The 19,517-nt window shown below is 59.0% G+C and overlaps 5 protein-coding genes across 5 annotated transcripts; 3 read left to right on the top strand and 2 right to left on the bottom strand.

Annotated features, from left to right (window-relative positions):
• Positions 1 to 833: 833 nt before the first annotated feature.
• On the bottom strand, positions 834 to 2,229 carry AGC1_2 (mitochondrial aspartate-glutamate transporter agc1; the record flags this gene model as incomplete). The annotated part of the gene is made up of 3 exons (XM_066780421.1): positions 834 to 1,513; positions 1,649 to 1,795; positions 1,830 to 2,229. The coding sequence occupies 3 exons, from the start codon at positions 2,227 to 2,229 to the stop codon at positions 834 to 836; spliced, it is 1,227 nt and encodes a 408-aa protein (XP_066629650.1).
• Positions 2,230 to 6,788: 4,559 nt separating this feature from the next.
• SLS55_009015 (uncharacterized protein) lies at positions 6,789 to 7,471 on the top strand (the record flags this gene model as incomplete). Its single annotated transcript, XM_066780420.1, has 2 exons — positions 6,789 to 6,823; positions 6,859 to 7,471. 2 exons carry the CDS (start codon positions 6,789 to 6,791, stop codon positions 7,469 to 7,471), a joined length of 648 nt encoding a protein of 215 aa, XP_066629649.1.
• Positions 7,472 to 8,576: 1,105 nt separating this feature from the next.
• On the top strand, positions 8,577 to 9,139 carry SLS55_009014 (uncharacterized protein; the record flags this gene model as incomplete). Its single annotated transcript, XM_066780419.1, has 2 exons — positions 8,577 to 8,666; positions 8,831 to 9,139. The coding sequence occupies 2 exons, from the start codon at positions 8,577 to 8,579 to the stop codon at positions 9,137 to 9,139; spliced, it is 399 nt and encodes a 132-aa protein (XP_066629648.1).
• A 3,700-nt stretch (positions 9,140 to 12,839) lies between these two features.
• Positions 12,840 to 14,524, top strand: PEX2 (peroxisome assembly protein (Peroxin-2); the record flags this gene model as incomplete). Its single annotated transcript, XM_066780418.1, has 3 exons — positions 12,840 to 12,844; positions 12,882 to 12,888; positions 13,196 to 14,524. The coding sequence occupies 3 exons, from the start codon at positions 12,840 to 12,842 to the stop codon at positions 14,522 to 14,524; spliced, it is 1,341 nt and encodes a 446-aa protein (XP_066629647.1).
• Positions 14,525 to 15,853: 1,329 nt separating this feature from the next.
• Positions 15,854 to 17,493, bottom strand: SLS55_009012 (uncharacterized protein; the record flags this gene model as incomplete). The annotated part of the gene is made up of 3 exons (XM_066780417.1): positions 15,854 to 16,669; positions 16,718 to 17,404; positions 17,467 to 17,493. The coding sequence occupies 3 exons, from the start codon at positions 17,491 to 17,493 to the stop codon at positions 15,854 to 15,856; spliced, it is 1,530 nt and encodes a 509-aa protein (XP_066629646.1).
• Between the last annotated feature and the right edge of the window lie 2,024 nt (positions 17,494 to 19,517).

Raw genomic sequence — 19,517 nt, 5'->3', positions numbered from 1 at the left:
GCGACGCAAGCTAATCGAAAATAAAGTGAGCCTCAGGTCCGCGAGCGAAGAGGAGAGCATCCGCACACGAACGGTGGGGCGGAAAATCTCTGCGTCGTAGGTAACATCAGCACCCCCACCGTTCCCAACAGCTACGAGAAGCCGGTCTTACCTTCTCCCTCCTCTCCGCAAGACACCCCTTCCTCCATCTGCGCGTCCCACATCGCTTTGACAACGTCCACAAGCGGGGTGGCTGGTATATGTGCAACCGCCTGACTGGCAGGCAGTGAACGCCCTTTCGAAGCGCTATTGTCCGCGCTCACGACCGTCCCGACTCTTGCCTTTGCCCGCCTTTCTCTGGCGGTAGGGCTTGTCAATAGCGAGCGCCCCCGTCTTGTGCGTGGATGCGATACAGGCATTGCCCTCAGCCTCGTTGCTTGCATGGTGTTTTCCCGGTTAGCTTGGAGGGAGGAGTGGACACTTGCCCTTGAGACGACGGGACTTCTTGCTGAGAGCGGGAAAAAAACATCATGGGCTTAACTTGTGATCTTGCTTCGTTTCCGTTGCCAATGAGTTAGAAATGAAGTTGCAGCCAGGCATGATATGATTTGAGAGCTCTTGCGTCCAAGACAGTGTGAATTGGCCACAGGACTGGATCTTGACAGAGTCCTGGCATCATCGTGCCTGTTCTGGGGAGTTGAAAAGGGCGAAGAGCTACGCAACACGCGCTTCGCGGCGATGGGGCTTGTCCGACCACAGAACTCAGCAACACTGGCCACGATCAATTCCGATGCATGATGATTTGGAGTTTCTGATTTATGCGTCGACATCTGTAAATGCTATCTCATGTCCCATCATCTCACCATCGCCGGTTCCGTCTTTGTCCTTCGCCAACCCATTTGCTGAGTGCGTCGGCGCCTTTGCGCATGTAGAATGTGACCTTCTTGAGCCCCCGCCTTCAGCTTCTCCAAGTTGGGTCCCAACTTGACTGTGTCGATTCGGTACTCACCTGTGTCCGAAGAAGTAAGCTCCAAGAAGGACATCTGATGGTTTTGGAGGTCATTGATGTCCATGTAAAGTATTTCCACGCCCCTGATGTAAGCCTTCTTGAGAGCGGGCAGGATTGTAAGAAACAGAGCGAGATAGGCGTCGGGTTGGTTCTTGCCAAGCTCTGTGAGCCAAAACATCTTCAGAGCGGCATTTGCTTTCTCGCTCAGCATCTTTGAGGCTGCGTGCATGAAGTTGCCCTCCGTCTGCTCGGGAACACGCACCTCCCGTGCGAAGCGGAAGCCCGTCCTCTTCTCTTGCGAAGCAAAAAGCACAGCCGCTGCACTTATTGCAACATCTTCGACGGCGGATGTGCTTACGAAAGGGCGAGCATTTTTGCGCTCGTTGAACAGGTGAGTGAACCCGGCATACTGCTGGATGTCCTTGTCCAAGGAGAGATCCATGGTGGGTGACGCGCACAAGCTCGACCGGGTCTTCTTGGAAGGCATGTCGTGGGAAGTTCGTCTCCTGGTGTTCTTCCTCCGACCTCCGAAAAAGGGGAATCAACAAAACCTTCGTCATAGGGATCGTAGTCTACAATCGTGAAGAAATCGTTTAAATGAGATCTGTAGCGCAAAATCAGTCATCTGTTCGCTAGCACCGCCCAGCAGGAAAATCATACCAGCAACGTTCATGCGTGGGTTCTTCCGCATCTTCACGAGCTCGAGCGTTCCGATCCACCTCTCTGTCGGCTTCGTCGAGGCTGGAGAGGGAGCAGAGGAGATACGGGCAGCCTCGTTCGGCCTCGTCCGGCCTCGGACAAACCGTCCTTCATACCACAAGTAGGTGCAGATGTCGCGCACCAATGGGAAAAGAAGAGAAGCGGGTGACGCGGGCAGCCTTGTTCAGGAAGTCTGAGCGAGTGATCTTGCCGTCGCTGCTCTTGTTGGTCGCATTGCGAATGATGAGCTCGACAAGATCCAAAAGCGCCGTCTCCGTCTGCGTCTGCGTCTGCTGCTTCTTGACAGTAGCGGCGGTCCAGACCTGCTGTCCGAATGGATTGGTGTGCCAAGCGTAGAGGCTCTGCGGCGAAGTGTCGTTGTTGTCGTGCGAAATTCCGCCCTCCGTGGACTGCTGGACATCGTGCTGCTGGTCATCGCGCTGCTGAGGCGAGTTTTGAGTGAGAGGGAATTGCTCCTGAACAATGCCCGCGGCCGGTGTCTGCTCGAAGTTTCCACCACCGTCAAGTCTGGAATGGCTCATCGACAAAGGCGCGCCATGAGTCTCCGGCGAGTAGACGGAGTCTGTTCGTCAGATTTGTCCCTTCACACGGCTACTGTGAAGGAAGAGGAACTGCGGAGGTTGCAGACTGTAGCTGTCCATGTTGACCATCCGTAACCTTCATGTCCTTCGATTGTGACCCGTCCCAGCATTAGGTAAACCGCATTTGCAAATGTAAAGAGTACTTGTCCTTGGAATATGCAGTATGCCCAAGAGTTTTCCGATATCTCCGACGCCATTCTGTATTGGCCATTCCATTTTGAAAACACCTGCGATTCGGACCGGTCCTGGTCCCTGAGAAAGCAATTCTGAGAGAACTGGAAATGCTCGAGAGAGAAGAATTGATCCCTGAGAAGCTTGAAGATTGGCAGCTAAGTTCCTCCACGAAGCGATATGAGGTACATACTGAGTCTCTTGATCTGGCGATTGTTGTCTAAGAAAGCTTTCATGTGTGACATTTCAATGCATTGGCGAAGTAGAACGACCGTGCGCAGCATTGAGAAAGGCGTAGTGGGTAGGATGGCGGCCATGACGCGGTTGCCAGTGCCGAGGCGACGGGCTCCAATGCCTCATCTGTAGTCATCGTTTACGAACCGCGGAGTTCTGTGATCCGGATGCCGCTCTCGTCGCTGGACGACGCCTACCGGTGTAGGACTCGAGACTCGAGAGCAGACGGAATGGGGTCCAACCTTTTCGCCAGCTCCATCGCTGTTGGACGGCCCGGGCAGACTGGAAGAAGAACCTCCTCAGGAGGCTGTGGAAGGCCACCGTGGGGCCCAACATTTTGCAACCTTCTTCTCTGTTGGATGGTCCGGGCAGGCTGGGTTTCTTTTACTCGTACACCGTTAGCAAAGCCTTTTCTCGGCATTTTTCTCCGGGGCAAGGAGCGGCACTTGCCTCCTCGCTCATTGCCGCGTCGACGGAGTCAATCCAAACCCGGATACGCATTATCCGGACGCAGTATGCTCGGAGCTCCAGCAGAGCATCTGTGAGGGTAGATCGACCGTACATGGAGCTGGTATACCAGAGGATCCGTGGGGTTGGGGACAGTGAGCGGGGAGGGGGTATGACATTGTCACCGCTGTTAGGAGAGGACGAGCTCCCTGCAGACGACAGATTCACGGTTGTGACAGTTCCATATGATGATGAGAAATCTTCGTCAAGATCGTCCTCTGCTTGCTGTCCTTGTTGCCTTCTAGGGCTGTCAGGAGCGGTCAAGTTGTCCGCCGGCTGCGTATTCCCGCAAGAGCTGAGGACCGAGTCGTCACGCGCGAATGGCGAGCGAGGACGGATCGAAGTCACCGCAGTGATACGCTCTTGTGCACCGAGAGCACGAAGGGCCGGGTGCGTGATGTAGCGGCCCTGCAAGACAGCGGCACAGCCCTGTTGAAGGCATCATTACCGAGTTCTCAGGCTTCGGCTCGAATCTCCCATCCTTTGTGAACACTTCTGTCGTCCCATTCCATTGCAGTGGTCCGTTGCTTACTGCAATATGAGATGTCGTTTGCAAAGGCAGCCTTCTGAAGACACAAGTCATTGCAGTGTGTGTAACCTATCTGTCGGTGGAGTAACGTGAAGATGAGCGACTGTGTGCGATGTGTCGGGGTCCTTGGACGTAGAAATGGAGCTCAATCGTTGTCTGAGCAGCATGTACTGTATGAATCAAGGCAGCCTGTGTTGGTAGCTGTAGTTGACTGGTCATGCTGCGAGCCACGATTGTTCATTCGAGGACGTAGTGGTTCATGGTGCCATCTGTGTTGGTGTTTGTCAGCATCAACCATTGCAAGACAGTTTGTTGTAGCTTACCAGTCCTTCAAACACCTTGTTTGGCAGTGAAGACTTAGACTGCTTCGAACGCATTCTGCTGCACACGAGGAGTTTGAACCTTCAAGTGGTCGCCATAGCCTTCGCTCGACTTGCGCGTCTGGGATCAAGCGCAATCCGAACTGGGACTGGAAGACCCTCTGCCGGCCAGGCGGCTCCCTCGATCGTATTCCAAAACAGATATGCAAGCGAGTAGACTGGGGCTCATTGTTGTCGCGCCTCTTGATGTGCGGTTGTGAAGCAGCTCAAAGAACCCAACTGTGTGATCTGAGTATGGATCGCTGGGAGCCGGCATACTGCACTTGGGTTCCACTTCTCCACCAGAATGTCGTAAACCTGATGTGGATACCGTGCTGGTCGAACGCGAGCAGGGTGTGTGCTGTCCAAGGCTTTGGAGGGATACGTTGGAGGCAAGGCGTTCAACAAGCAGGACGTCAATGACAATGATGGTGTCCCGATCGCTCATCTTGTCGGAAGCAACATCAATGGTTCGCAAGTAGGAAAGCTAGCAAGGAGGCGAGAGCTGGAAAGACGATGGGAAGGTCGTCGGCCGGCCTTGAGATCGTCACCGGTAATCAGCACAGGTCCAAGCCTGAAAGGCCTTTCGTGGGAGTTGACGACATCGGTGTCGTCGCAGATGGCAAAGGCGCCGGCGGAAACAGTAGCGTTGTCGCGCACATCATCGAAGGTAGCCACAAGCGTCCCGATGGCGTCTTTGAGGGGGCATGAGCGGTGAGTTTGCATAGAATGTGCTGGGGAGCCAGAGCATAACTCGAAGGCCTAGAAAGATCTTTGCTCACGAGCTGTCAGCGAAGCACTTGTGAGAGTAGCGGTTCACTAGGATCATGCATCTGCGCCGCAACTGCGGTGGGCTGTTGGAGAGCTTACCGGCTTCGTCAAAACGGGGGTTCAGAGATCAGTGTAGACCACACATCGGCCATGAGGGGGGAGCTGTAGCTGTTGCATGAGCGCGGCGGTGGAGAGAGGGGCTGGGCTAAGGTGGTTGGTGGCGCGGCGGTTGTTGACGATGAGGTGGTGGAGGGCGTCGCGCGGTCGCCGGGAGTCACACGCAGCCCGCCCGACGCCAGCTAGGTACGCGCAAAGCAGCTTCCCGCACAGCAGTAGAGGTAGCGCCACTGGCTCTTGGTAGCGTCACCGTTCTTGCCTAAGAGTACCCCTACGTCCCGCGGGGCCAGCTTGACTGGGTCAGGACGGCGCAAAACGGGTGGCGCAAACGGGCAGCTCCTCCCGCCAGGCCGCACCATAGCCGGCGCCATGGAAGTAGCTTCCGCCGTTTGAGAGCCGCCGCTGCTTTGCAGAGTATTCTAGAGGCCGGATGTCTGACCCCCGGGCGATCATAATGACGTAGAAGCGCAGTAAGCTCACGGCCCGCGCTTGCCCTGGCCTTCCATCTCAGCACAAATCGCAAGGCCTCTTTATGCCATCCCTGATCGTCTCCGCTGCCGGGGCAGCGCGGAGGTCTTGCTGGGCTCCAAAGGCGAGGGCGCTGGTGGTGCAGGCCATGCTCCCAGGTTGCAGGGGCTGCAAGTGCGGAGCGCATCATGCCCGTCCCCTCTCCTGATTGCTCTATGTACCTTTGCCGAAAGGCAGCGCATCGTGCAAAGCTCTAGCTTTCAGTATGAGGCACATAAAGCTTGAGCGGCAGCACTGTCCTCCCGCTCTGGTGGAGCCTGCCGAAGGAATTGCTTCGCTGACTACGCTTCCGCAGCTTAGCCAAGCGGGACCGGAGGCAAGGCCAGGCAGCAGCTGTGGGGCTCTGGGCAGGTGTCACTTTCTGCGGCGAGCTACTAGGTTCACGTCACCTCAGATCTTCCTCCACCTGCCCAACTCCACCCTTACCCCTCCACCCCGACTCAACACCACAACAGCCGCCTCCCTCCTCTCAGCAGCAAGCGCTGGCTTCTTTGCCGCTCATGCTCGGAAGCTCTCTTCTCCTCCTTCAAGCTGCAGTCAGCGAATTATCGAACGCAGAGCAGCCGCGCTGCTCGGGTGCACCCGTCACTCGCGCTCCAACGTGTTCCTCAGGTGAGCAGCCAGCTGCACAATGACTCGCTCAAGGTGGCGCACTCTAACACTACCCTCAGCGGGTGACGAAAACTTCTTCTTCCCTTCATGAACACGCTCGTCGCCCTGTTTTGCCGCTCGCGCTTGCGCATGAAGAGGTAAGTCAGTCAGCCCTGCCTTGCCCGCCTTGTTTCTGCGCTTTTGCATGGACGACGCTCGATTGTTTCACCATGAGGGTCTTTCTAACAGAGTTCACTTCCAGATCTTCCTGCCTCTTCACCTTCAGCTCTTGCAGCTCCTCCACCTCCTCCAGCGCCTCCAGCCCTGGGTCTTCCAGCTCCTCCACCTCTGCGACTCCAGATCCTCCATCTGTCTCAACCTAGATCCGAGACAAAGAGTCACTAGGTGAGGGAGGTTGTGCCACCCTCATCGCTCAAAGCTCAACACTCCTGGACCTCCCGCCAGAGGCTTCCCTCCGACCAGGCTCCAGAACACTGAGCAGTAAGCCACTTTGCCAGCCTTCCAGCACAAGATCTGACTTCGATTTTGGAGCATGACTGACATGAATATCACAGCGCCGCCACCCCGCTGCCTTTCGCCCGCCTGCGCGTTGACAACACCTATCGTCGACTGTATGATCGACGCATCCGCCACCCTCGTGGCCATCAATTTCGCACAACCACCAGCGCCGCATGGGCGGTGCAACTGCTGAGTACCCTCCTGCCTCGTTCGTCTCCATGAGTCCTACCACCCCGCTCTCAGCGGCCACCCCATCCACGGAGAGGCGGCGGCCGGTGGTGGTTACAACGCCCAAGACCCGTTCGTCAACTTCAGCAGCAGCCCCGACCAGCAGGAGACGTACGACACGCCCATCTTCAGTTTTGTTGTCCTTCTTTGCCTTTTATTAGGTATGTACCATTGCGCCAGCTCCCGCATGCAAACTCTGCCGCAACAATTTATTGACATGTCGAAGAGCACTAGCTCTAAGCACAGTCGCCGAGATATTAGCGACCGTTCATTGAAGTCCTTAGTCCCTACTAAGGCAACGCTTGAGCTGCTCGAGCATATTGTCCGCGTCGCGTGGGACGGCAACTTGCAAGAAAGGCTGTGCGAGGTGGCTCTCGCCATCCACAAAGATCTGCGCAGCTGCTTTCACAACACCACAGTGACGTACGAGACGGCAAATCGCGCCACCCACATCGTGGGTGAAATCAACGTGACTGTGGACTGCTGGTTGGGCCAGATGCGCGCTCTGCAAGAGTCCATCAGCAAGATCAATGTGAGGCGCGACACGCCACCAAACTTCATGGAACTTCCCAAGGAGGTCCACGGCAAGGAAATCAAAAAGTTCAGACTGATGCTCTCGTACGTCTAGCCCCCTCCCCTTCATCCATGAGCGCCCATTGATACTAAACACAGACCCATCCCTACGACGAAGGCGTCCACTACAAGCACTTCCTCGACGCCGACGACGTCAACGGTCTCCTCCGGGCTCGTTGTTGTTCTTCTTTGCCTTTTATGTTCGATCCGCGAGCCTACAAGCACTTCCTCGACGCCGACGACGTCGACGGACTCGCCTAAGCTGAATCGCCGTGAGCAAATGAAGCACCATCTGCTCCCGGCGGTTAAGCTTTGGAGAGTCTGTCAACGTCATCGGCGTCGAGGAAGTGCTTGTAGGCTCCGGTATCAACTTCACTATGGACTTCGCTACCACTCTCCAAGCTGGTTGTTCGTCTTGCACTGTCAAGCAAGACAAGTCGAACTACTTGGTCCCCAGTGGACGCCTTCCCCGCCGCGTCCGTCAAGCATCCGATCATCCAGCAGCATTGGCCTCGGCCTCAACGCTTCCGCCGGCGGCACCGGCACAAACACCAGCGACGAGGATGACAACACGTCGGCGTCGGGCGACTACACGCCTCCGCGCCGCATGATGCGCTCGTCGATAATCCCCAACCTGACCGTGACGCCCACCTCCGACGGCAGCGGCAGCAACGCTGCCGGCGACGCCTCGCCCGCTGCCTCCGTCCGCACCGTCTACCGCGTGAACCCGGCCACGGGCCGGCCCGCCGCACAGCGGGTCTACAACCCAGGCTTCTTGTCTCCCGCTCGCGCAAAGACGGCCCGCAACAGGACGACGACGTCGCCGCGCTTCTCCCGCAGGAGCAGCGCTTCGCCCGGCGGCAGCCCATCTCCACGCAGCGCTGGTTTCCCTAGGCGCACCAGCAGCTTGCGGCATAGCAAGGAGTTCCCGTTTAACCCCAGCGCGGCTGCGACGTTCGACGACGATTCCGGCCTCAGCCCCCCGGGCTTGTTGTTCTTCTTTGCCTTTTATGACGACGATTCGATGGCCGCCCGCCATCCAGCGGGTGGTACCATCATCGGATGTGCGAAGTTTGGAGATTCCCTGCTCCTCTCTGAGTGCCCTGTTCACAGCGCCGTGCTTGCAGAAAATTGACATCGACGGCTACACTTCTCCTAATATGTCGCTAGACATCCTTCCCGAGCGCACCAAGATCACCAACATCGAGCTAAACACCTTCCACCTTGAGGCCTCCTTCCTCAGTGCACTCGTCCGAGCCAGCCCACGTCTGACCAACTTCATTGTCAGCTGTGGCATGCCTGAGCAGATACCGACGCACCTTGAATACTGAAGCGCTACTTCATTGTCAGCTGTGGCATGCCTGAGCAGATACCTACGCGCCTTGAATACTGAAGCGCTACTAACTGGCTCGAGCCGGTTTGCGACGCTATCAGCGAACGCGCCTCCACGATTGAGATCCTCGCGCTCCTCAAGACGTTCATCTCGCACAAGCACATCGCGTGGATCCGGGGCCTGAGCAGGGAACCCTTGGAGAAGAGGATGGACATCATCCGGAAGCGGGTCGACGGCTTCCTTCTCGCGGCGCCGATGCGCCTCTTCAACGAGCGCGAGTATTACGAGATGAGCGAGAACCCGCGGCTGCTGAGCGTCGGCTTCGCGTTGCTACGCGAAGCCGACGATCCCGCTGCTACGCCCCTCTCTGACCAAGGACCGCTTCGATAATTTGACTCTTTGCGCCACAGTGGCGAGCCAAGAAACCCCGGCCACCATGGCTCTCTTCGCCGATGCCAGCCTGTACCGCCACAAGAAGGCGGGCTACAACCGGTTCTGCAAGGACACGCAGATGCTCTACAACCAGGCCATGGACATCGCCGCCTCGGACGCTGACATCAACAACTTCATCCACTCGACCTCGGGTACATTGTCGACGCTCAGAAGACCTTCTGCGCCTCGGCAGAGGGCGAGTTGCTTGGGGGGCGCTGATAGCCCCACCATGCGCACCTGGGGAGTGGGTGGAATGGGGAGATTGCAGGAAGGAAAAGCGGGCGGTGGGCCTGCGACAAAGAACTTCGAGACCACCATAGGCAAACCGTAAGTTCGACCAATCTGGCGGCCGAACGCCGCAAGGACGACTGGGGCTGTGTGGAGGGGGAATTGTCTCAGGAGTTGCTTTGGATGAGAATGGAAAGTGAATGTTTATAATTAAAACCACAAATGCTCAGACGATGGTGACTGTTGACTCCACAGCAGCCTGCATGACGGCCTTGAGGCCCCGCCGTCCAATCTGCATCCTCCCCAACCGCTCATAAGCCCCACGCACCCGACGAGATCGCCCAAGCACAAGCCCAACAGCATCCTCCCACGTCTCGAACAGCAGCAACACATGCACCACCACCCCAGGGCATCGCTGCCCTCCCAACTCCTCCTCCCCCTCCCCCGAAGAGTACCCCCGACACACCGTCGCCACCTCCTCGCCCGTCTCCAACACCCCCCTCCCGACGCAAAGCGCCGCATCCGGCGTAAACGACGACGACGACGACGACGACGACGACGACGCCAACGACGCCGCCGCCGCCCTCCCGTCCCAAACCAGCCTGACGACCTCCTCCCACCGCAGCGGCAGCAGCGGGCCCCGCAGCACGACGAAGCCATCCGTCACAGCCCCGAACCTGTTCGGCCCCGCCAACGTGACGGCCGCGTCGACGACGGCGGCGAAGAAGTGGAAGATTTCGTTATTCTTGTCGTCGTCGTCGTCGTCGTCGTCGTTCTGGCGCTTGCTGCGCTTGCCGGCTGCCGCTGTGGCCGATGCCGCTTCGTTCGTGATGACTTGTCTTCTTCTGCTTCCTGGCGGCTCATGCGCTGTTGCTGTGGCGGCGAGGGACGCCCATGACCAGGTGGGGGGTGCGAGGTATGGCGTCTCTTCTCTTTCTTCTTCTCCTCCCTCAATATTCCCGTCCTCCGGAGGCGGTGGCGGTGAGCGGACACGCCGCTTGTTGCTGCTTCCGATGCTGCTGCTGATGCTGATGCTTATGCTGCTGCTACATCGGTACCTATTACTCTCATTCCGCCAGCCGAGATCCGCAACCAGCGACCTGCGCCAGAGACCGGCGAGGTACTCGTCACCATCGTCGTCGACCGCGCTGTTTTGCTGTTGGGCGGCGATGGCGCTCGCGATGGCGGAGATGGCGGGGAGTTTGTCCGAGGGGCGTGGCAGCTCGCGCGCGGTGGAGGCGGCGACGTAGTGCCACCATTTGTCGTGGGAGACGGTGTGGTGGTGAGCAAGAGGAGGTTTTTGGCGGGTGGTGGATGTTTTGCGGGGGAGGAGGAGGAGATGTTGGCGTTCGTCGCGGTGGTGTTTGTGGTGGTGGCGGCGCGGCGTTTTGCACGTCCATACCACGCGGTTGGGCAGGTAGTGGATGGCGCGCGGCGCCAGGAGGTGTTCTTGGAGCGCCCAGCTGCGGGTGTAAATCGCCTGTTCTTCCTCTTGCGGACTTCTTCTTCTCGGACCCCCGCTTGCTTTCGGCGGCTGCTGCGCCGGCGGCCAGTGGAAGGTGTCCTCGGGCGTTACGGGGCGTGAGTAAAGGATAGATTGAGATCCGTCACGTTCCGGGAATTCGAAGGCCGCGGCCTCTGCATGCTGGGGTCTTTCGGTAAGGATCGGTGTTTTTGGGTCGGGCGCGGAGGCTGCGATGATGGTTATCTGTGCGTTCTGGAAGATGCTGGCTATTTTCTGCGACTCGGTTTCCCAATCCATTTGGTCGTCTTGAATGATGCAAAGGGAGTCTATCCAGAGGTATCGCATTCCCAGACGGAACGTGATCTCGATAGCATCTTGGAAAAGACGTGGGAGGTTGGCCCAGTGCAGTCCGTCTTTATGAGCATCGTAGGACGCCCGAGTTGTCGACGTTGGCCTTTCTTTTCCCCAACAGTAACTTAGAGCTGTATATGTTCCACGTTCGCCCTGCACTGGCTCAACAATCTTGGGAACACTGTTGGGGCCGGTGATTTGGAGCAAACGCGTTGGTAACGGGGCTGGGGAAGCGTTCGGACAGCTTGGATGACTCTCATCGCATTCGACCAGACAGTCAACGATGAAGTCGTAGACTTCTTGGTCATTTGCGTGCTTGAATTGCCGAGCCCCGCCGCCAATACTGGGGGTCCTGGGCCAGGCCGGAATATAGTCTTCTGTGATTCGTGAGTGAGGTAACTTTGGTAGAGGTGGGTCTTTCTACGAACAGACCGACATGCTTGAAGACTTCTATACACTGTATCTTGCCATGTGTGATAGATGATGTCACGGGAGCGGGTGACTGGAGCATGATTGGCCATGCCGGTTTTATACAGAGATAGAATCTCGCGGATCGCCAGGAGTCCGCAAAATAATGATCCAAAACCCGCACTATGAGTGCGCAAGATTGACAGCCGTCTGTTGTAGTGTCCGCTGGTATTTCCAACTCTAGCCACTCGTCTTTCTTGATATAATAGTCGGACATGTAGTGGCCATGAGGCGATAGGTTGTTGCAGGTGCGACATCTCCCGGTAAAAGGATAGAAACCACCACGCGTCCCTAATTTGTACTTTATATTCCGCCAATGAAGGACAGAAGTCCCGGAAACCCGGTCTATGCTCCTGTCAAGGTGATGAACGAGTCTCTTGGGGTTGGTCTTGCTGACCATTCTTTGCAAACGAGCCCGGGTCAATAGGTAATCATTGCTTTACCGATATCCAGTCCACTTTTCCTGAGTGGCACTACCGGAGAAGTCCTTCGTGATAGTAAGTTCGATGCTAGCAGAATGTTTGATGTCCGGCAAGGCGTAGAGTTTGGATGAGATATGTGGCGGTTTAGCCGGTTCTGAGAAGGCCGGAGAGTATATGGAGGTTCCTTGAGATGTTTGCTGACGTGTTTGGGCAAGTGAGATAGGGCGGCATAGCTACGTGTCGTCGTAGAAGGCTGTTCGGGCTAGCTCGGTTTAGTGGGCGCATGGACGCAGCGCCAGTGGCTAATCATGGGCCGCTGTAGTGCGACGCGCTGCGTTTTTACCAAATATGGATGCTCATTATTCATGATTGTCTCTATGGCTTTGCTGTCTTTCAAACGGGTGGAACATTGTTGTATCTTGGCGTCGGCTCGTTGCCAAGTGAGGCCCGGGAATCGTGTTGCGACTGATGAGAGCGGCCGCCAGGCTGGCGATGCGAAATAATGAAAGCGAGCGACGTGACACGCAGCGGGCACCCGGAGAGGCGAGCGAGGGCTTGGCTCACATGTCAGAGAACCTCGGCCCTTGGATTCCGTACCCGCGGCCAAACCACCAACGCGTTCCCCGCCGATATCGTATCATGCCACGGTCAATAATCATGCGCCCGCCCACATAGCACCTCCACGACACCAATGCGACACCCCCATCACCGCCCGCCGTGAGACATGTCGTCGGCTGATTTCGCCCAAGCCCAGCAGCGCCTGCAGGCCCGCCGTCAGCAGCGCGAACGCGACTACCGCCAACGCGTCCAAGCCCAGCGCGACGCCCACCACCACCAACGCATCCAAGCCCTCCCATACCCGCTCAGCAGGCTCGGCGGCGCCGGATTGACCCTATGGGACGCCGTCAAGGGCCGCGACGGCACCCAGCCCGCCTTTCGCGTCGGCCAAGTCGACGCCGAGCTGCTTGACGAAGAGCTGCTCGAGCTGCTGAAAGCCCAGGTCGGCGAGGGATTGAAGTACTTTGGCGTCAGTCGCATCACACTCCAGCCCCGAGAGACCGAGAAACTAACACCCCGCAGTCCCACCTCTCGGACGAATACAAGCCCGAGATCCTCCTCGCCCTGCGCGCCATCCTCTTCAAGCTCTCCATCTGGGACCACAACGCCTCCTACGGCGCCGCCCTGCAAGGGCTCCGCTACACCGACGCCCGCAGCGCCTCCCCCTCACGCCCCGCGCCGCAACCCTGGCAAAAAGCCGCCTACGGCCTCCTCACCGTCGGCGGCCGCTACGCCTGGACCAAATGGAGCGACCACCTCCTCACAACATCCCCCTCCCCCTCCTCCTCCTCCGCCCGGGCATTCCTCGAACGCTCCACCGACGCCCTCGGCACCGCGCACTCCCTCGCCGCCGCCGCCTCCTTCCTCGTCTTCCTCGCCAACGGCCGGTACCGCACGCTTGCCGACCGCGCGCTGGGCCTGCGGCTGGCGCCCGCCCAGGCGGGGATATCGCGCGAGGTCTCGTTCGAGTACCTCAACCGCCAGCTCGTGTGGCACGCCTTCACCGAGTTCCTGCTGTTCCTGCTGCCGCTCGTCGGCGTCGCGCGGTGGCGCCGCATCGTCGGGCGGGGGTGGCGGCGGCTGCGGGGGTGGTTCGCGGGCGCGCTGGGGCGGCGTCGTGACGGTGAGGACGACGACGAGCGGGGGAAGGCTGCTGGGGAGTTGGGCTTCCTGCCCGAGAGGACGTGTGCGATTTGCTACGGCGATCAGAATCCCGCTGGAGGCGCGTCGGAGCAGCAGGTGATGAGCGGTGGCGGTGGCGGTGGCGGCGTGGTCGGCAGCGCGGCGACGGACGTGACGAATCCGTACCAGGCGACGCCGTGCGGCTGCGTGTACTGCTTCGTGTGCCTGGCGCAGCGGATCGAGGCCGAGGAGGGCGAGGGCTGGACCTGCCTAAGGTGCGGCGAGACGGTGAAGGCGTGTCGGCCGTGGGATGGCGACGTCATCGTCGAGCAGCACCAGAACCAACAGCAGCAGCAGCAGCAACGAGGGGACGTCGGTGGCGGTGGGCGTCCTACGTCTTCGGGATCGGGTAATGGCGGCGGGAAGAGCGTTGGTTTCGCGGCGACGACGGATGATGAGAAGAGGAGCTTGAGGCAGCTCAGCCCGGCGCCGACGCTGGACGAGAGGGAGGTCGAGGTCGGCGGGACGCTGTCGGCGGATGCCGAGACGGAGCAGAGCTTGCTCGGCAGCAGGGCGTTGGCGGAGAGCGAGGAGTGGGCGAGGGCGAGCAGGATCGTCGAGGAGGATGAGGATAGCGGGGAGAGCGTTAGCGGGACTAGCAACGGCAGCGAGGATGAGCAGAGCGAGGAGATCGACGAGGAGGAGGATGAGATCGAGTTTGAGGAGTGATTTAGCCACGTCACGAGATGAGAGAAGGGAGTTTGGAGCGATTTCACAACACCCAAGGGCTTTGACTGTGTGTCTGTTCTACTATCGACCCTATCTAAGGACGATGACGGAAAAGCGTAGTAGTCGTATTAATTGATACCCCCTCCACAACAAGCGGCAGTAGAACTCCTAGTCCACCAACTCTCTCACCAACCCCCGCCACCAACCCCTCAAAAACAAAACAAAATCAACTCAAACCCGCCCCGCCCTCTCCACCGCCCTCTCCCCCGCCCTCCTCCTCACCTCCACCACCTTCGCCCTCTCCCTCTCTTTTTCCTCCCTCCTCTCCTCCTCTTCTTCCTTCCTCTTCTCCTCTTCTTCTTCTTTCTCCCTTTCCTTCTTCTTCTCCCCGGCCGCCCGCCGCCCCCGCTTCGTCGACGTCGCCCTCCGCCACCGCCCCTTCCACCGCGCCTTCCACGCGCGGTAGTCGGCGACGATTCTTTCCACCCCTTCCAGCGCCTTTACTGCGGCGGCGAGGAGGGCGCGGTCGTCGTCGGCGCGGTCGTCGTCGGCGTTGGTGGTGGTTGGGGTGGTGGTGGTGGGCGAGGCGGGGGTTGGTTTGGGCGGAGGGAGGGAGGAGAGGGTGTGGATTGTTCGGGTGCCGAGGGTGGTGGTGGGCGGCCGCGGCGGCGGCGGTGTTTCGGTGGTGGGGGTGGTGATGGGGGAGAGGGGAGGCGGGAGGCGGGAGGGCGTGTTGTTGCTGTTTTCTTGCGGGTTTTGCACTCGGTCCGTGTCGCCTAGACGTCGGCCTGTGTTGTTGTCATTGTCGAATGTCGAGCCCATATTGTTGTGGTTTCGACTCGTGTTCTTGTTTAGAGGTTTCGAGGATGGTGCCATGTTGTGGGTGGTAGGGTGGTGGAAGAAGTCTTTCTTTTCGTGAGATGAAGGCGAAGGCCTTTCTTTTATGATATTCTGGAAACGATGGCGGATGGGAGTTTTGACTAGCTTGGTGCCTTGAACCGCGGTCCAAAGAAGAAGAAATGTAGAGCAAAGTGTGGATTAGAACTCTGGTTCTTCGGTTGTTGCTGTACCAAGGGTCTGGCCTGCACCCTTACCCTGAGAACCGATTGTGAAGTTTTGCGTACCCTCAATTGTGGACGGAGCCAAGGAGTGATTTGTCCGCTGCAGCTGCTGCTCCTAGAAGATTTTGGTCCTTCACACATGCCTACTTCTATGTGGCGCACTCTCAGCATTCAAGATGTCGATCCATTATCGTCGTGAATACAATCAAAGTACAAGGGCTAACATATATACAGTGAAGAAAGCATCAAAGAGCTGTCGCCAGTTCGCTCACGCGATGGAGCTCTTCACCGGCTTCCACTCATAATGATACTTGCCCTCGGTCGGCGCGCCCGTGCCCTCCTCGCCCTTGCGATCGTACATGTGGGCGCCGAAGTAATCCAGCTGGGCCTCGGCGAAGCTCGTCGGCAGCTCGGTGCTCGTCTGGTACTTGACGTACTCCAAGCTGGCGGCGAGGGCGGGCACGACGTGGTCGGCGAGGGTGGCCTTGACGACGACGTCGCGCAGGGCGCCGAAGCACTCCTTGAGCTCGGCCATGACGGTCGGCTGGAAGAGCAGGTTGATGGAGTCGAGGGCGCGGTGGTGGGCGAAGATGGGGTGCAGCAGCGCGGCGATGTGGTCGGCTTGGATGATGCAGCCGCCGCGCCAGATCTGCAGGACGGCGCGGTAGTCGATGTTCCAGTGGTTGGCTTGGTTGGCGCGCTCGATGACGTTGATGCCTTGGATGTAGCTGGCCAGGCAGGCGGCGTACGTGGCCCGGCGCAACGCTTCGAGGAAGGCTTGCTTGGTTTGGCCGCCGGACAGGGCGAGCGGCTGCGGGGGGAAGGCGCCGCCGATGGTTTGCTGGGCTCGCACGCGCTGGTTGCGGTCGGCGGATGCGAGGCGGAGGTAGTGTGCGGTGGTCAGGGTTGGGGCGGGGATGTGGTGGATGACGGCTTGCTCGTTGCTCCAGATGCCGGTGCCTTCTTCGCCGGTGATGTCTTGCACGACCTTGTCTTCTACCGTGTCGACGACGTATTCGTCGTTGCGAGACTTGTCCTTTGCACGGCAGATGTCTGCGCTGATCCAGATCAAGAAAGTCCCTTGCTGCGTGGTGTCAGTTTTGGCACGATGGGTGTTCTAACGTAGACTTACCAGCTCTCCTTCGCTGTTCCACTGCTCGAACACGGTCCCAATCTCGTCGTTGCTCATGCCCAAGCCCTTCTTCATAATGTCGTACGCTTCGGAAACGGCGCTGATCATGCCGTGCTCAATGCCGTTGTGCATCATCTTGACATAATGGCCGGAGCCGCCGGTTCCCGCTTTGCCCACGCAAGGCGTGCCAGCCCTGTCTTTCGCAGCAACCTTCTTCAGCAAAGGCAGAACCAAATCCAGCGATTCGTCATCTCCGCCCGGACACATGCTCGGACCCTGTCTCGCGGCCTGGTAGCCTCCGGACACGCCCATGCCGATGTAGCGCACGCCTCGGGTGTAGCACTTGGCCTGTCTCCTCTCGGTGTTCTGCCAGTGCTCGTTGCCGGCGTCAATGATGATGTCGCCCTTGTCCAGGTACGGTATCAGGCCGCCGAGCACCGTGTCGCCGACGGAGCCGTGCGGGAGCGAGAAGACAAAGACCTTGGGGCTGTCCAGGGAGGCGCAGAGAGATTCATAGTTGGAGTGCTTGTTGACGCTGCCGGCTGGGATGTGCGGGCTGTCCTTGGCCTTCTCAACAATCCTGTCCATTGCTTCCTCGGAGGGGTCCTGCAGCGAGACTTTGACGCCGTGCTCGGCGAACAGCAGGGCCATGCCGCCGCCCATGCTGCCGCAGCCGATCATGGCAAGCTAAGAGGGGCTCGTTAGCTTGTGGCTGCTCACGTTGCACGAGGCATTGCGGGGCACTCTACCTTCTTGATGTCGAGTTGTTGCGCCATATTGAGTGGTTTCAGTCTGCGGCGGTCAAATGGGGGAAATGTACAGATGTAGAACGCAATGTAGCAGTGAGTTCCTTCGGATCACAGCACAGTTGCGGGCGGCGGCGAACGGGAGCTAAATAGAGGCTGCGGGACCCGCCGCTACATCATCGCTCGGGGTGAGGTGGGAACGAACCGATATGACGTCAATGTGCTGTAGGGCTGAGCTGCGGGACCACAAGCTTCGTCCGTGCCGTCTTAGCTCCCGCTGCTCGCGCTTGTCCGAGGGAACCACCGACGTCTTCGTCAAGGTCGTGCCAGTTGTTTTGCGCCGTGACACCGTGGGTTGCGTGCCATTGCTGTCATGCTCGTTGCCAATCGCCAATCGCCAACTGCGTGAACCGTTGTTTGAGCGCACCCTGAGAGAGAGAATGTCTCGTTCTGCAGGTGTGTCCGTCTGTCACTTCGTCGCCAACTGCGTGAACCGTTGTTCGAGGGCACCCGTGGACCCTGAGAAAGAGAATGCCTCGTTCCGCAGGTGTGTCCGTCTGTCACGTCGTCGCTGCCGTTCCTGGGACGGTTGCAGATCAAGCCTCGGGCGCGTGCTGCCGAACCGTCGCGTGCGTGTCTTGATCACCCACCTGTGCCCACCTGCCCGCGGCCGTTGCCCCTTCGAGCGCGCGCGCGGGCCTCCCCAGAGACGACCATACCGCTTCGGGCAGCCCAGTGCCCGGGCAACCACTCCCGTGACTCCCGTGATCCGGCCGCCGCAGCTGACGGTACCTGCCCGGCCGCTGCCCGGCCCGATATAAAAAACCCCAGATTCCTCGCCCAGGACCGCTTCTTCTTTTCTTCTTCAGCCTCTTTGCCTTTTGGCTTAGATCAAGTGTAGCTAATGGTCTTTTTAGTTTAATCTCTAGAATGCCCCTACGGGGGCCTAGCAGATTAAACACTTTTTGGAAACCGCCTCTGGGGCGCTGGGCTCCGCTTATCTTCAGAGGCACGGTGTCGCCTGTATTGCACTGCTTCGGGCTGACGCGACCGTCTTTTTCGTTGAGCGATCTTGCCTTGAGCAGGTCCTTGAGGAAGGAGAGCTTAAGTTAAGAGCCCTGCGCCCTCTCCTCGTGAGTGACGGACTCCTGCGTGATGGCGTCCACGATGGCGTCCTTGCGCTCGCATCATGGCGTGTCCCACGCAGCCTTTTCCGCGATGGCCGTCTCCTTGGTGTTGAGTGTGTGTGTGCGCGCGCGCGTCCGCCATGCTCCAGCGTAACGCCTCACTGACAGGTTCTGCCGCGACCCATTGCCTGACTGCGCTGCCATGTCGTGTCTCGCGCTCCCTCATCGCCGTAATGAGGGCGCATTGCTGCTTCAGCGCGTGCCATTGACCCACGGAGCGCAAGTGCTGGCTCAGATCTCGTCGCGCGCGCCGCGTCGCCGGGCATTTTGTGTCGTCGCAAGCCAACAGTGCGGCCGCCCACTCGCCCGCTCGCCCCTCTTCCTCGGCGGCCACCGCACTGATGTCTGTCCGTGAAGACCGTCACAGCGATGTCGTTGCGATCCGCGATCGTTTCAGTGTCCCAGCCGGCCATGGAGCCCTCCGCCTCCCTCAGCCTGCTCGCCACACGAAGAGCCAGCCGCGACGATGACACCGCCCACGCAGAGATTGCTGCGCGCTCGGATCTCGACTGCGACCGCAACGCGCCAGGTGAGCTCCGCGCGTCCCGTTCCGGGCGACGGGGTTGGCGTTTTACGCCAGACTCACCCGTGTGCGCGACCACAGCGCCAGCTGGCTACGATCCGGACAACGCTGCTACACGCACAGCGAACACACCAACAAGCGGTGCGCAAGATTCGCTCGCCACTGAACTCACGAAGGCGACAGCTCACCGAAAAACCAGGGCAGACGAACATGCACGATCAGGTCCCACACTGCAGAACTTCCCATTGCAACAGCGAACACGAGACAGCTCACCACCAAACCATCGTCATATCAACCACTGCCTTCGTCACGCCAGCGTATTCTTCGCCGTTGCCCCATCGCCG

The sequence above is a fragment of the Diplodia seriata genome (assembly GCF_021436955.1).
Source record: "Diplodia seriata strain FDS-637 chromosome Unknown scaffold_9, whole genome shotgun sequence".
Taxonomy (NCBI): Eukaryota; Fungi; Ascomycota; class Dothideomycetes; order Botryosphaeriales; family Botryosphaeriaceae; genus Diplodia; species Diplodia seriata.
The sequence above is the reverse complement of the archived record's forward strand: the minus strand, read 5'-3'. Positions and strand labels throughout refer to the sequence as shown.